Below are 13,676 nucleotides of genomic sequence, written 5' to 3'. Positions count from 1 at the left end.
GGAAAAGTAATGAAAGTTTGTTTTTTTGTGAAATAAAGTATTACTATAAATTGCTGTTAAATGTATTTCCCCCATGTTTTTTAAAAAGGGATTTAGGGTTCCTGTTTTGAAATGTAGTTTGAAGAACATACTGTGTTTGAATTTAGGATTTGTGAGTGGAAAAAAGTACGTTCTTATGGATTGAGCCAGTTGTCAAGGATCACGGGTTATCGTAGTTTCATTAGCATCAGCTAGTTTGATGATGTCTTCATCTCATATGGGGTAAATAGCTATTATGATTTCTCTTGGAATGATTTCCAAACAAAAATACTTAACAAAAGTGCTATCAAAAGAATTACTGTTAATGCAGTTATGATATGTGTTCTCTTCCTGTATGACTGAGACTTTCTTTTCCTGATAAATTGAAGTCCCTAACATTGTAGCAAATCCACTAAGCAACCCCATATGTAAGAGCAAATCTGAAAACAGATAAAGTCAATTATCCTAGATCCTGAATGCAACTCTTAACTTGACGACTTATTCCCACAGCATTTCAGCTTGGCATTCTTTCATTTGGCTTACACTCAAAATTTTCCTATTAAGAGGGTATTACCATAGTGGACATTACTTGGCAAAGAATATAGGGGTTGAGCAAGCTGTTGCAACTGACCATTCTGCTTAAAGCATGTCTGTTAAAGTCAGATCTACAGAAAGGTAGGGAAGCAGAAATAAACAAGTGACTTAATTTGTATTGATGTTAAATTGGCCCTTGTTTGAATATTTCAGAAGGAATCAAAGAAAGTAACATTCAAACTTGCCACTCTAGCTACTGAAATACAAAGACCAGCCATAAATAAGTAGGGCACATAGGAAATAGGTTCACACCATTATTTGAGGTTTTTATTCTACCTTCCAATGCATAGTTTGTTCTAAATATATACTTGACCTGGCATTTTTTTTCTTTATTTATGAGTTTGTATTTTCAGATGTTATTATTTTGGATTGCTTTTGTAATAATAAACTCTTCCCATATAGGTATGAAATCACCAGAAGAACAACTGGTGTGTCTGCCGCCACAGGAGGCCTTTCCTAACGACCCCCGGGTAATAAGTAGACAGAGAAGTTCTGATTACCAGTTTCCATCCTCTCCATTTACAGACACACTAAAGGGCACCACTGAGGATGACGTGTTGACAGGTCAGGTGGTAACAGTGGAGGAGCAGTGTGTGCCAGCAGCAGAACCGCCTGCAATGAGTGAAACCACAGAAAGGACAGTGTTAGGAGAGTACAGTCTCTTTTCTAGGAAGATAGAAGAGATTCTGAAGCAGAAGAATGTTTCATATGTCAGCAGAATTTCCACACCTATCTTTTCAACACAAGAGAAGATGAAACGGCTTTCTGAGTTCATATATTCTAAGACTTCGAAAGCTGGTGTACAGGAGTTTGTAGATGGCTTGCATGAGAAACTAAATACTGTTATCAAAGCATCAGCCAAGGGTGGGAATTTGCCAGCAGTCAGTCCTAATGCTTCTGGTACTAAGATAGCATTGAGTCCTCTGGGAAGGCATGTCATACCAGTTTCCTCAAGCAACTTCAACAATAAACACCTCCTTGAGCCACTTGGTAGTGATCCTCTGAAAGACACCAACTCTAATGAGCAGCCTTCCTCTTCAGCTTTGGGTTTAACTGAAGCAGAAGTGAACCAGCCACACCATGCCACAGAGCCAGTGGTGACTTCTGATCATACTGCCCGGGAACCAGTAGAAAAAGAAACAAAATCGCCCAGTGATGTAAACATTTCTGCCCAACCAGCTCTTTCAAACTTTATAAGCCAGTTAGAACCTGAAGTATTTAACAGTTTGGTTAAAATCATGAAAGATGTCCAGAAAAATACTGTGAAATTTTATATTCATGAAGAAGAGGAGAGTGTACTCTGTAAAGAAATAAAGGTAACTAAATGAGAAGGTAATTGTAATGCTGTCTAAACTTCTCTTGTTGGGTCTGAGCTCTATAAAATGGATTTTTGTTTTTAGGTGTTGACCGTATTATTTTCATAATTGAATGCAGAGTGGAATAAAAGACTAGTAAGTTTCAACTGAATTTAGAACCGGTGATCTAAATGTCTTAGAATTTTTAATCTTGTTTTGCATAGTGTCATTTTAAAGACCAGTTGTATACATATTACAGATACCTTTAAATTGTTGATTTAAAGATTTTCAATGTTTCTTACTGGGTTTTTAACAAAGGGGAGGGAAAGATGCAGAGAAATAAAGGAAGTTGTCAGTGTTTACCTCAGGGGGTTTTATCAATCAGGTAGAAAAATAAAACTGTCCAGGATGACCTAATGATGATATCTTTCGGCATTTCTTGATGCCCTGGTCATGGCAGGTTTCCCAATAGCCCTTATTATCAAAAAACATGGTGATCCTGAAACACTTCCCCAATCATGAAAGATTCCTCCTGCAAGGTATGTGTTTTGTACTGAAGCTATGGAGTAGACTGGCGTTTCAGGCATTTGGTTTAAAAAAATACACACATAGAGACAGGTATGTAAAATCTGTAACAATAGATAACGTAATTTATAACACATGGGACAATTAGTGGTTTAATGTTGCCAATTAGTTTTCACTAAACTGTATAGCATTTTAATTCCTTAAGGGAATGCCTTGGTTTTTTTGTTTTGTTTTGTTTTGTGTTTTTTTTTTTGCGGTATGCGGGCTTCTCACTGTTGTGGCCTCTCCCGTTGCGGAGCACAGGCTCCGGACACGCAGGCCCAGCGGCCATGGCTCACGGGCCCAGCCGCTCCGCGGCACGTGGGATCTTCCCGGACTGGGGCATGAACCCGTGTCCCCTGCATCGGCAGGTGGACTCTCAACCACTGAACCACGAGGGAAGCCCGGGAATGCCTTAGTTTTTAAAATAAATGCCTGCTCCTATTTATGAAATTTACTTACCATGGTAAGTTTCTGCTTATTTAGTTAGAGGAAGCAGAGGGGACTGTAAATAAGTGGTGTATAGCCAGAGTGGCCCAGAAACTCCATGCTTTGACATGTCCTGAGCCTTTGTCAGTTTGAGGATCTCTTTGACGTCAGCATGTTTCATGTGATGTGTTCATGAGAATGTGAAGAGCATGGAAATGGGGGCAACAGAGTGCTCAGTGTGCTGCCTTTACCAATTCCCTGTAGTTTCTTGGGAAGATGAAACCAGACTTACCAGGAATTTCTTGGTTGCATTTTTGCCCTGTATGATTGAACATTGAGCTTCTCAACATTCTTCCACCCCCAGCAACATGTTTCCAGCTCTTTGGGGCATAGCTACATGGTGGTGTAGGGCTAGATGAGAGAGTGGGTTGGGCACAGTTCCCAGTGTGCTCACCATTACTCCATCTCCTCCCACTGCATTTTAAAAATTGATTGTAACACACTTGTGGGAAATGTGTTTACTTGCGAATGGTGCTTTTAATCCATTCTGGCTTAGAATAAATCATATTTCTGCTATTTATTTTATGTAGAAGAGGAAAAAGATGTTGTGTGTTTTATAAATATGATAGGAAAACAGATCAGAACTTTAAATTCTTTTAATCAATATCCATTGGAAATTTTCTAGCAGAAATGTTACAGTATAGTACAGGACTTTATGAATAAAATTTTAAACTTCCTAAATATTTCTGGAGTCAAATTGATTTGTTACTTTATGAGTTAAAGTGTCTTATTTAACACAAACTTGCATTTAAAATTTCTTAATGTAAAAAGACCAAAAATTACAAGCAGGCCTATCAGACAATAATTTACTTTTTCATAACTTGATTGTAAACTGCTCTGAGATTTGCCCAGAGGCTTTAGAAGTTAGAGCAAAATCAAACACTGCAGAAGATGCTTCTTTAGGGCTACATAGAAGCATCCTCTTTGGGTGTGGCACTTGTAGACAGCTCTTGAAAGACTGATTGTGAGGCAACCTTGGTTTAGATTTATGGTTATCTAACCAGCGTGCCAACCTTGAGAAAATTAATCTGCTCCTGTATCTGTGAAATGAGGAATGTGACCTTCAGAATCCTGCAGTTTGCTTCAGAGTTCAGGATTCCCCCAGCAAGCAAAGAGAATTCTGCTGGGACTGGCTCTCTTGTGTCCTTTGAAAGGTAGTACCGTGTCAGCAGCATGGAAGGATATGTTAGATGGGAGAGTGTTTTGTTTGAAGGTGTAAACTTGACAGGCATGGCTAATTAATATGTAAGTAACGTTGTATATACTGAAGCTCTGTATGAATGATCCTGGGGCTGTTGTGAGTTAAAGGAACTACAGTAGTTATAAAAGTGCTTTTTAACTCTGAAGGAGTATACCGGTAACACTGCTGCAGAGAATCAAGGGCCTGCTTCAAAAGGAAAGGAAAATGGGAGTGAGAGAGTGGTTAACGACTGAGCTCTGGATTGCCCAGAATAAGTAATGAGTTAAGAACCTGGGCTGATCCATTGCTTTTCTGGTTCTGTTACCCCAAGCTAGCATTTACTTGGCTTTGACTGCATAGCATCGTAACATTGTGATTGTGACCAGTTAAGGTCTGAGCTTCAGAGTCTTCTCTAAGAGTGGACTTGATCTCTGAGGTCCCTAGTGTAAGGGCATCATTAATAGTGGTCTAGTAGTAGTTAAACTTAACCACTTTATCTTGCATTTCTCGTGTTAAATGGATGTTTGCAAAAAAGCTTTTAAATGTTGATTTAGTTTTTTTTCTTTAACAGGAATATCTTATCAAATTAGGCAATACAGAGTGTCATCCAGAACAGTTTTTGGAAAGAAGATCAAAATTAGATAAACTATTGATTATTATTCAAAATGAAGACATTGCAGGTTTCATTCATAAGGTAGACTATTAAGTTGAATTCTTTGCTTATTTTGGTTGTAAAAAATCCCTACTATCTTTGAGACTAACGCTGTTTGTTTTTAAAATATCCTCATAAGCTTTAAAGGAGATAAAACTTTGAGGTTGGGAGGTTTAGGACTTGAGACCTAAACTACCCTCTGTGAATCAGCTCATGAGATTCATATTTATACCTTTACAAAATTTTAAATTGTGGCATATCACAGATCTTACCTATCGCTTAAATAGTCAAGACTAAGAATACTGACTCTTTGAATGCCATTGGGTCTGCTGACTCTCTTTATATTGTTATCACCTTTATTTGTATGTCCTAGGTAAAACCTGTTTGTACCCCCTCTTTGCTGAAGCAGTCCCCCTTTCCCTTGGGTTTGGAGGTACCCCGTCTAGTCTTAGGAGACTGTCTCAAGTCCTACTGCTCTTTGAAGTCTTTCCTGACTGTTTCAGTCCGTAGGCTGTTGCCTTATTTGAATTTGGACTGTACTCACTGGGCCAGGCAAGTTAGCATTTGTCATTCTGTTTCCAGGTCTCTCGTTAAGTGCCTCTTCCTTAGAGAGTTCTGTTCAAGGTAGATGCCCAGTACATAAATGTTGGTTTGTATATTTAGAAATAATGTTGGAAATACTGTTTTTGTGCTTGACTTTGCAGAGGCAACACACTAATATAGGTGAGCCATAGTACATCTCTTGTAGGTTACTTCACACTTGAGTCTGTCTGTCCTTATTTCTATTTTTATTTTGGTATTTAAATAGGTACCTGGCTTGGTGACTTTAAAGAAGCTTCCTTGTGTTAGTTTTGCTGGTGTTGATAGTTTGGATGATGTTAAAAATCATACATACAATGAGTTATTTGTATCTGGAGGTTTTATCGTTTCTGATGAATCCATTCTAAATCCAGAAGTAATCACAATTGGTAAGATTTATTTATTCTTTTAAGCATGTAACATGTCTTTTCTAGGTTTTTCTCATTAGTGACTCACTCATAACTTTTTTAATGCATTGTCCATTCTGCCAGTCACAGATAACTAGTACATTTCCATCGTTTTTTGAGCTTTTATTACCTCAGATTTCTTTCCCATTCTTTTACTCTTTACGAATAATTTCCTCAAGTCTGGTATAAAGCAGGGCTCTCTGCATCTACTTCCCTTGGATTACTTTTGGTTTGTTATTGTTATCAACATGTTTTTTTGTGTGTAGATGTTATGTTCTTAGATCTCAAAGAGGATGTATAGATCTGTCTCCCTTAGAGGGGAAAAAAGAGAAAGAAAATACTACATAGGAAAGTAGGTGTTCCTACATGGTATCAACAAACACTTCTTCCTTAATTCAGTTGTGGAGTGGGTGACTTGTTTATTGAATTTAAAATGAACTTCATTATCTCTAACAGAGAACCTTAAAAATTTTTTGACATTCCTCGAAGAACTTAGTACTCCAGAAGGAAAATGGCAATGGAAAGTCCACTGTAAATTTCAGAAAAAACTAAAGGAACTGGGCAGGTAAGGTTTGAAAAATAACTATATATTGGTTGTTGATTTTAACATTGTGTTCACAGAATTTTGCTATTTTTTATATGTTTGTAAATTATAGATGCTGCTCAGTTTTCACAGATGTCTTTTGCCAGCCGTAAGGGAATGTAGATGCTGAATTATTCTAGCTTGTTTGAAAATGGTATTCTTGTTTATGTAGAGGTTTGTTGAAGTTGTAGTTATGTATAGAGATAAAATTGGTTTAAACTTTACCACTTGGGTTTAGAATAATAATCAAAACGGGATAATCAGCATTATTTTTTTTATGGAACTGTACATGCCAAGTAGATCAGGCCCTCTCCTATTTATTAATCTAATAATATTATACATATGAGACAAGGATTAATCTTGACATGATAAAAGGATCTATGATTAGGACATTCATTTATGTAATAAGTGATTTCTAACATGCCCCAGAAGTCACTTCTCAAAACGTGATTCTTGGAGCACTAGTTCCTTAAGAGGCTCTGCAAATGACTGTTGTAATCAGATGAGTTTGGGATACTATATATCCTACTACTAGAATCCATATAATGTACTTATTTACACATTTGAAGATATGAGAAACTTTGTAGTTAAGGATCCTGTTTTACATTTTGTCAGTCAGCATTTCTGAAACCTAGACCACAACATTTTTTTCTTCTAATACCTATTGATATTCCATGGGACACACAGGGAAATTCAGGCTTTAGTAATTTTAAATTATTTAACTTTTTATTTCATTTTTTAAAAACCTGTTTTATCTTCAAATCATGTGAAGGAGGCATTGGGGAAGTCTTATCTTTATATAACAGATAGCAATACGGAGGCCCGGAGGTATAACTTGTACAAATTAGTACTGTCATCTTCCTGACAATAGCCCGTAATTTCTGCCACATGTTGCCTTGCATCTGGAAGTATAGCAATAGCTCAGAGCCATGTTATTTTTTGAAGGAAAGATTTATATTTTTTTGTCCTTTTACACCCTTCATTACAGTTCTAAATTAGTGAAGCTGAAGAGAAGTGTAATTTATTTAGTAAGTAATAAGTTGAGATTTTTGTCTGAACTGAATAGCGGGCCCTCAGGCCTTGTACCCAGAGAAAGCCCCTGGAGTTACCCGTGGGTTGCACAATTCCTGCTTTCCCTCTACGAAGAAGCACCTGTACATCAGGCAGTGAGCTGAGCAGTGCAGTTGTCGTTTGTTGCCTCAATTGAGAAATTATGGCTTTAATTTCAAGTGAAAACGTCCATACTAAATTTTAGAAATGCAGATACAGATGCTGAACTACTTAATTTCACAGATTGAATGCTAAAGCTCTGAGTCTGTTGACCCTTCTGAATGTCTATCAGAAGAAACATCTGGTTGAAATTTTGTCATACCACAACTGTGATTCACAAACTCGAAATGCTCCAGAATTGGATTGCCTTATCAGACTTCAGGCTCAAAACATACAGCAACGACACATAGTCTTTTTAACAGGTAAAGAGAGTGCTCTTAAGCTTTCTACTGTGAATACAGGAATGTGTATGAAAGGATTTTGTGGGACTGTGTTGGGTGTTTCTGAAAATGTGGAGGAAAGGATTTTGTGAGGGCTGGAGGCAGGCATTATCATTTTATATTTGCAAGTGTTTTATACTCAACTCACTTTTTTTTTCAATTTAGAAAAGAGTATCAAGATGCTTTCCAGTTATACCGATAATGGAATAGTGGTTGCGACTGCTGAAGACTTTATGCAAAACTTTAAAAATCTTGTGGGCTATCACAACTCAATCACAGAAGAAAACCTTCCTTTGCTTGGTGCTAATGAGAATCTTGAGTCGCAGTCAGGTAACTTTTCAGTAGTTTTCATTTTCTTTAAGGCAGACAGAAAAAGAATGGTTTTGCTTTGATTTCATATAATGAAATGCTAATTTTGAAACTGCTCACCTCAGTGTAAACTCAGCTTCAGGGGAAGTGTTTCAAGGCATTTATCATTCTTTTACTTAGTATACACAAAATCTGCTCATTTATTATACTGTAGTCAATGTAAGCTGTTCGAGTTAATGTAGACTGCATACTATAGAGTAGGCATTTTCTTTTTGAGGTTATGTAAGCTTTATTGGCTTCTGTTGTGAATTAAAGCAGTTTAATTACAAGGTAGTAGAGCTATCCATAGCTTTAGTCTTTTGTGAGATGGCCTTTGCTTTGGTTCCAGGTTTTATGTAAAATGAAAGATGTACTTTTGTTTTTGAGGGAAAGCAGAGATGTTCGAACATTTGATACAGCTAACCAGTTTAGTAGTAATCCAGTGAAGCAAGATGTCAGAATTTTTATTTTATATTTGTCTTGTCAAATACTGAATTACCGTATAACTTTAGATGCTGTTTTGACATTAACCCCTTTGGAGCTGGGAGTTGGGATTTCCCAACATTAAACGTGAACACATTTCGCAGAAGCTTTTAGCATCGGATTATCTGGACATTCACACCTAGTGTGAGTGTTGTGACTAAGTGAACTTGTGGCAGAAGACCAAGCTTTAAGGGATTGTGGACTTGCAGACCCTGACGCATTATATTGTGTGAGTAGTGTATAATTTTAAAACTTAAACAAATTGTGTATTTCAATAGAGGAGGACTTTTTGTTTTTTAAATGTAGCTCTTTTAGAAAACGATGAAAAGGACGAAGAGGATATGTCTCTGGATTCAGGGGATGAAATCTCACAAATAGAAGTATGCAGCAATTTTCATTCAGAAATATTGGAGAAAGAGACCAAAGGATCACGTGGAACAGATCAAAAAAAGAATATTCAAATTGAGTTGCAATCGTCTCTTGACTTGCAAAAAAGTTTATTAGAAGAGAAGACTTATGAAATTGATTCTGAAGAGAGAGCTTCTATTGATATAGTATGCTCTGAAGGAGAGAACAGTAATTCAGCTGAACAGGATTCATATAGCAACTTTCAGGTTTATCACAGTCAATTAAATATGTCCCATCAGTTTAGTCATTTTAATGTTCTCACTCATCAGACATTTTTGGGGACATCATATGCCCTTTCATCAAGTCAGTCTGAAGAAAGTGAAAATTACTTTTTATCTGCTTATACTCAGAACTTGGATAGAGAGAAATCGCCATCTCCATTAAGTTGGTGGAAAAGTGATACTTCCAGGCCATTTTCAAAAGAGAAATAATTACAGTAACTTTTTTAAGTAGGTTGTTACGGACTTTTTCTGTTTCTTAAAAGTGAATTCACAATTTATTTTTCATTCTCTAAACAAAAGGTTTCTTTTCCTTCGCAAATGTTTTTTTTCCTCTTATTTAAATCATGATGGCCTGTAACAGTTGAAGCATCTGAAAACTGAAATAAATATATATTTTTAACATATTGTACTTGAATTATCTCATATTGGCACTTTTAAGTTTTACACTTATATGTCATCTGTACTTTGGCTTCAAATTGAAGCCTGTTTTAAAACTAGATAGTTGCAAAAGGATAGTGAACAATGGCTTTACTTTTTTTCCCCTCTAATGTCAATGATCCCAGCTACTTCTGCTGAAATGATATATCAACTAATGCATTTATTTTAAGCTTTTTGTATAGTGCTTTTACACAGGTATAAGCCAGTGATGTTAATATTTACACGATTTTGGCTCAATACCTCAAGATTTATTGAACAGAGCCATTTCATTTAGATGATAAAACTATACATATAGGACTTAGGACTTAACACCAGGCAGCATTATTTTTAGACAACCATGTAAAATCCCGTTGCTAAAATTTTGGTCAACCTTTTATTTGAGAATATTTGATAATTACAATTTTCAGTGCTTGTGTGGTCCTTAAACAAAAACCTATCATCTTTTGAAATATGAAACTGAATTTGGTTATTAAAGGCATTAAACAATTTGAAACAAACTTTGCTGTAGATTTTTAAATTGTTAGAAAAATGTAAGTTTATTTTTCAGGAGGTAAGCACTTAAGTGCTATATACTAAAGCTAACTTTTTAAATTCCCAGATAGATAAAAGTACATGGTGAAGATGATAAATTTTTAATCCCCATGTATTGCTAATAACTGCCTCTCCATTACTAATACAAACAACTTGTAAATGTTTTTGAAAACTGTAGTTTCTACAATAAAAGAAGTCATTAAAAAAAGGACTTAAAAAAATTTCCACATAAGCCTAAACTGAATCTGGGCTATTTTAGTAAAAGTAAGTATGTCAGACATTCCTTTGGCACCTCAAAAGAACTTTGAGTTCTACTCTTTAAAATCTTTTTATAGAGCAAAATATCTAAGTGTATTTTAGTATTTTAATAAGCTACATGTAAAAAGTGTGGAAGAACACTGTAAACTCCAGACTGTTAAGGTAAGTAGATCAATACCCACGCTGTGATGAGCAGAAAAAAAAATTTTTTTTTACTACTTTTTTACAAAAGTGTCTTGTTTTATTGTTTTTTAAAATATATATATACACACACAGCATTTTACTACATAATGTACAAGTTTTAAATAAGCATTTTCAAAGGAAATCTAGGCTATTTGATACAGTTAAGCAACAACCAACCACATTTCATAATTTGGAAGACAAATCAAATGTAAAGGAGGATTTGATTTTCTACATTTAAAACGAAGAACTAAAATTCTCTTCTTGATTTGCAGCTAAAGGCATGAGATTAGTTTCCAACTCTCTTTGCTTCTGGAGAAGGCCCTGAAATCATATTGATATGTTAGTATGGTGTGCAGCAGACGGGCAAATTATTCCTATTTTACCTTTCTGTCTTGTTAATACAGAACTATATTTACTTTGAAAACACATATTACGCTCAGTTACTTGGCCATAGCTTAAACTTTATCTTGTTCAACTCAAGAATTTTCAATTTTTTACACCAGACTTTCTCACTTGGATACTGTGCAGCTATATCACACGTTTGTAAGATTATATTTTTAGCCATACAACCAATAGAAATGACCTTTCTTAAAACCATGTCTCCTAACTGTGGGGCTGAACACCACCTCTTTCCTTTTCCCCAAATGCTCTTAAAATGGTCATGAGTCTCCCTTTAACATCCAGTGTTTTATCTTGACTGCATTAACCTTAGTGGCTAGTAGTACAAGGCCCTGCTGAAGTAAGCGGTCACTATATAGGTGAAGGTGTATACATCACATTCCTTTCTCTTAAGCTACAACTTTTGTCTCTACTAAGCTAGAATATGCCTTGTCACTTTAAAAAGAGGTTTAAGTAAAATCTTCACTGTGTGAATTACCAAGCTTGAGTTACAAAATTCAATCCACATGTAACCAAAGCTACAGCATTTTAAAAACTAAGGGACACTTTATAATCCTGGGTTAGTGGGGGTGATTTTCTAGTTCTATAGAAAGAATCGTTTAAGCAACACTTGAATCAACAATTTGAAATGCAGGAGGCATTCATAAATGACTGGACATGGAAAAGGGTAATCCTAAAACTACAGTTTATTTTCCCCAAATACACAAAGTATACTGTGAATCAAAGCTAATCGCAAAACCAGTTTTGCAAGTCTTTTTTTTTTTTTTTAAAGCACAGGGACAGGTGTTTTTTTGTTTTTTTGTTTTTTGTTTTTTAAGGCCAGCTGGTAGAGAACAGTTACAGCCTTAAATACTGGATGTGTTACCTGATTTTATTTTTATCTGAGCAGATAATGAGTCAAAATTGGTCTAGGAGAAAAAGTAGTCTGGTAAGATTATACCTGTAATTTCACATTATATTACTCTTTGGGACTTGTGTCAAGTTCTATTCCAAACACGGCCAACACGTTCTTTTAAAAAAATGTGAACTGCATTACTAAGAATTAAAGCATAACTGTACTTATTTTCTGCCTTTGGTTTTAGGGCCTTATTGATCATGCTTTGCCATTTCAAATGTATGCCTTTTTTCATTCAATAAAGTTGTCTTAATATTCAAAATGTCTCATGATTTCATGCTGGAAAGAAAGATGGCAATGTGAAAGAAATAGAAGGAAAGTTGTGTTTTTTTAAAAGAATCAGCACCTGTACATTAAACTGACATGTGGTGAAGTCACATAAGTCATGTAACCAACGATGTTTAGTAAAACTGGTAAAACACAGCCCTCCACCAGAAAATGGTCACATCCAAACTTTGGAAGAGCTCATACCTGTCTCAGTTCTGACAGTCCCTTAAGGATTGCTTGCTGTCGATCCCTGTTTTTCACCAAGTTAGGATTAAGAAGTGGGTCCCTGAGATGGTCAAAAAGCTGTTCTTGGTCACAGTCTGAAGCCAGATAAAAATGACAAAATTCAAATACATTTATAATATGAAATAGCCCTATGCTATAACATTCTATGGATTCATTAATAAATTTATATCCTAGGAAAGCACCAAGTAAAATTTAAGTAATAAATATTCAATAAAAATTGTAATAATTGACTCCGAAAGAGAGAGATTCTTTCTACCTCTCGGGGCAATTTGGATTTTTAATTGGGGGGGGGGGTACACTTATATTTACTTACCATGTGGATTTTGGTACTGAGGATCCTGGGTTAAAGGCCTAGACAATGGTGCATCTGGATCAAGGTAATAGATCTCATTGGTTCGGACATAGGGAATAAAATGAAATGGTTCAGAAAACCCGGGTGATAATTCTGTTTGACTATCTCCTGAGATCAGATTCTCTCTTTCGTAAGTACTGTTTTTTAGTGTCTGAGTTTGCTGCATTCTGTTTTTCACTGCCGGAACTGGTGGTGATTGAGACCTGTATTTTTCCAAAAAGCATAATAAGGGACTTCTTAAAAAGCATGAATGAAAAACTGTGTATTTTATTTTAGATTAAGCATATTCTATTCTTGAATCACATTTCAGTTTATTCTAAATGTACCTATAACACCTTTAGGAACACTATATGTAAGAGGCTTGAGTTCTATGATACCATTTCCTAAAACAGGGCAACAAAATGGGATTAATCTGGGGTTTACTAGTACTTGCTGAGGATATATATATGCTAGAACAGGGAGAAAAATTTACTAGCTTCTGAGGATCAACGCTGCCTGAGTTAATTTAAACCTAATGTTTCTCCTTAGATAATTCATAATATACTTACCGCCTAAACTAAACTTGCTATTAGAGCCATATTCAGAGACAGCTTAAACCAGCTGGTTTGTGCACAAAAGTAGAGAATAAAAATTCTAACAATTTAAAATCTCCCATTGGTTAATTTCTCATTATCCCTACCAGTCATTTATTCCCTACCCCCTCAATCCAAGCAGAACGTCTATTCCACTGCTGACATATCTGGAAAATCAAAACTGTTAAAGTCTGAAGATAACAAAATATCGCCCACATTCCTGC

At 35.8% G+C, this 13,676-nt stretch overlaps 2 protein-coding genes across 5 annotated transcripts in view; one reads left to right on the top strand and one right to left on the bottom strand.

The window, feature by feature from the left end:
* The window catches only part of TASOR (transcription activation suppressor), a 50,227-nt gene extending 39,679 nt beyond the window's left edge, over positions 1 to 10,548 (top strand). Inside the window, exons 18-24 of one of the 3 annotated variants that reach the window (XM_007451759.1) lie at positions 1,015 to 1,928; positions 4,712 to 4,834; positions 5,601 to 5,760; positions 6,235 to 6,343; positions 7,655 to 7,833; positions 8,017 to 8,181; positions 8,712 to 10,548. In XM_007451759.1, coding sequence (XP_007451821.1) covers positions 1,015 to 1,928; positions 4,712 to 4,834; positions 5,601 to 5,760; positions 6,235 to 6,343; positions 7,655 to 7,833; positions 8,017 to 8,181; positions 8,712 to 8,767 — 1,706 coding nt within the window. In that variant the 3' untranslated portion in view covers positions 8,768 to 10,548. The remainder of the gene's footprint in view (positions 1 to 1,014; positions 1,929 to 4,711; positions 4,835 to 5,600; positions 5,761 to 6,234; positions 6,344 to 7,654; positions 7,834 to 8,016; positions 8,182 to 8,711) is intronic. The other 2 variants (XM_007451760.1, XM_007451758.1) reach the window with 2 other exon arrangements.
* A 203-nt stretch (positions 10,549 to 10,751) lies between these two features.
* The window catches only part of CCDC66 (coiled-coil domain containing 66), a 54,144-nt gene continuing 51,219 nt past the window's right edge, over positions 10,752 to 13,676 (bottom strand). For both annotated transcript variants that reach the window (XM_007451756.1, XM_007451757.1), the window contains exons 16-18: positions 12,842 to 13,083; positions 12,487 to 12,602; positions 10,752 to 11,042 (exon numbers count right to left, since the gene is read on the bottom strand). In XM_007451756.1, the coding sequence (XP_007451818.1) occupies positions 10,956 to 11,042; positions 12,487 to 12,602; positions 12,842 to 13,083 (445 nt within the window). In that variant the 3' untranslated portion in view covers positions 10,752 to 10,955. The remainder of the gene's footprint in view (positions 11,043 to 12,486; positions 12,603 to 12,841; positions 13,084 to 13,676) is intronic.

The sequence above is a fragment of the Lipotes vexillifer genome, unplaced genomic scaffold, assembly GCF_000442215.2.
Source record: "Lipotes vexillifer unplaced genomic scaffold, Lipotes_vexillifer_v1.1 scaffold521, whole genome shotgun sequence".
Classification (NCBI taxonomy): domain Eukaryota; kingdom Metazoa; phylum Chordata; class Mammalia; order Artiodactyla; family Lipotidae; genus Lipotes; species Lipotes vexillifer.
Note: the sequence above shows the minus strand (reverse complement) of the source record. Positions and strands in the feature narration are given on the sequence as shown.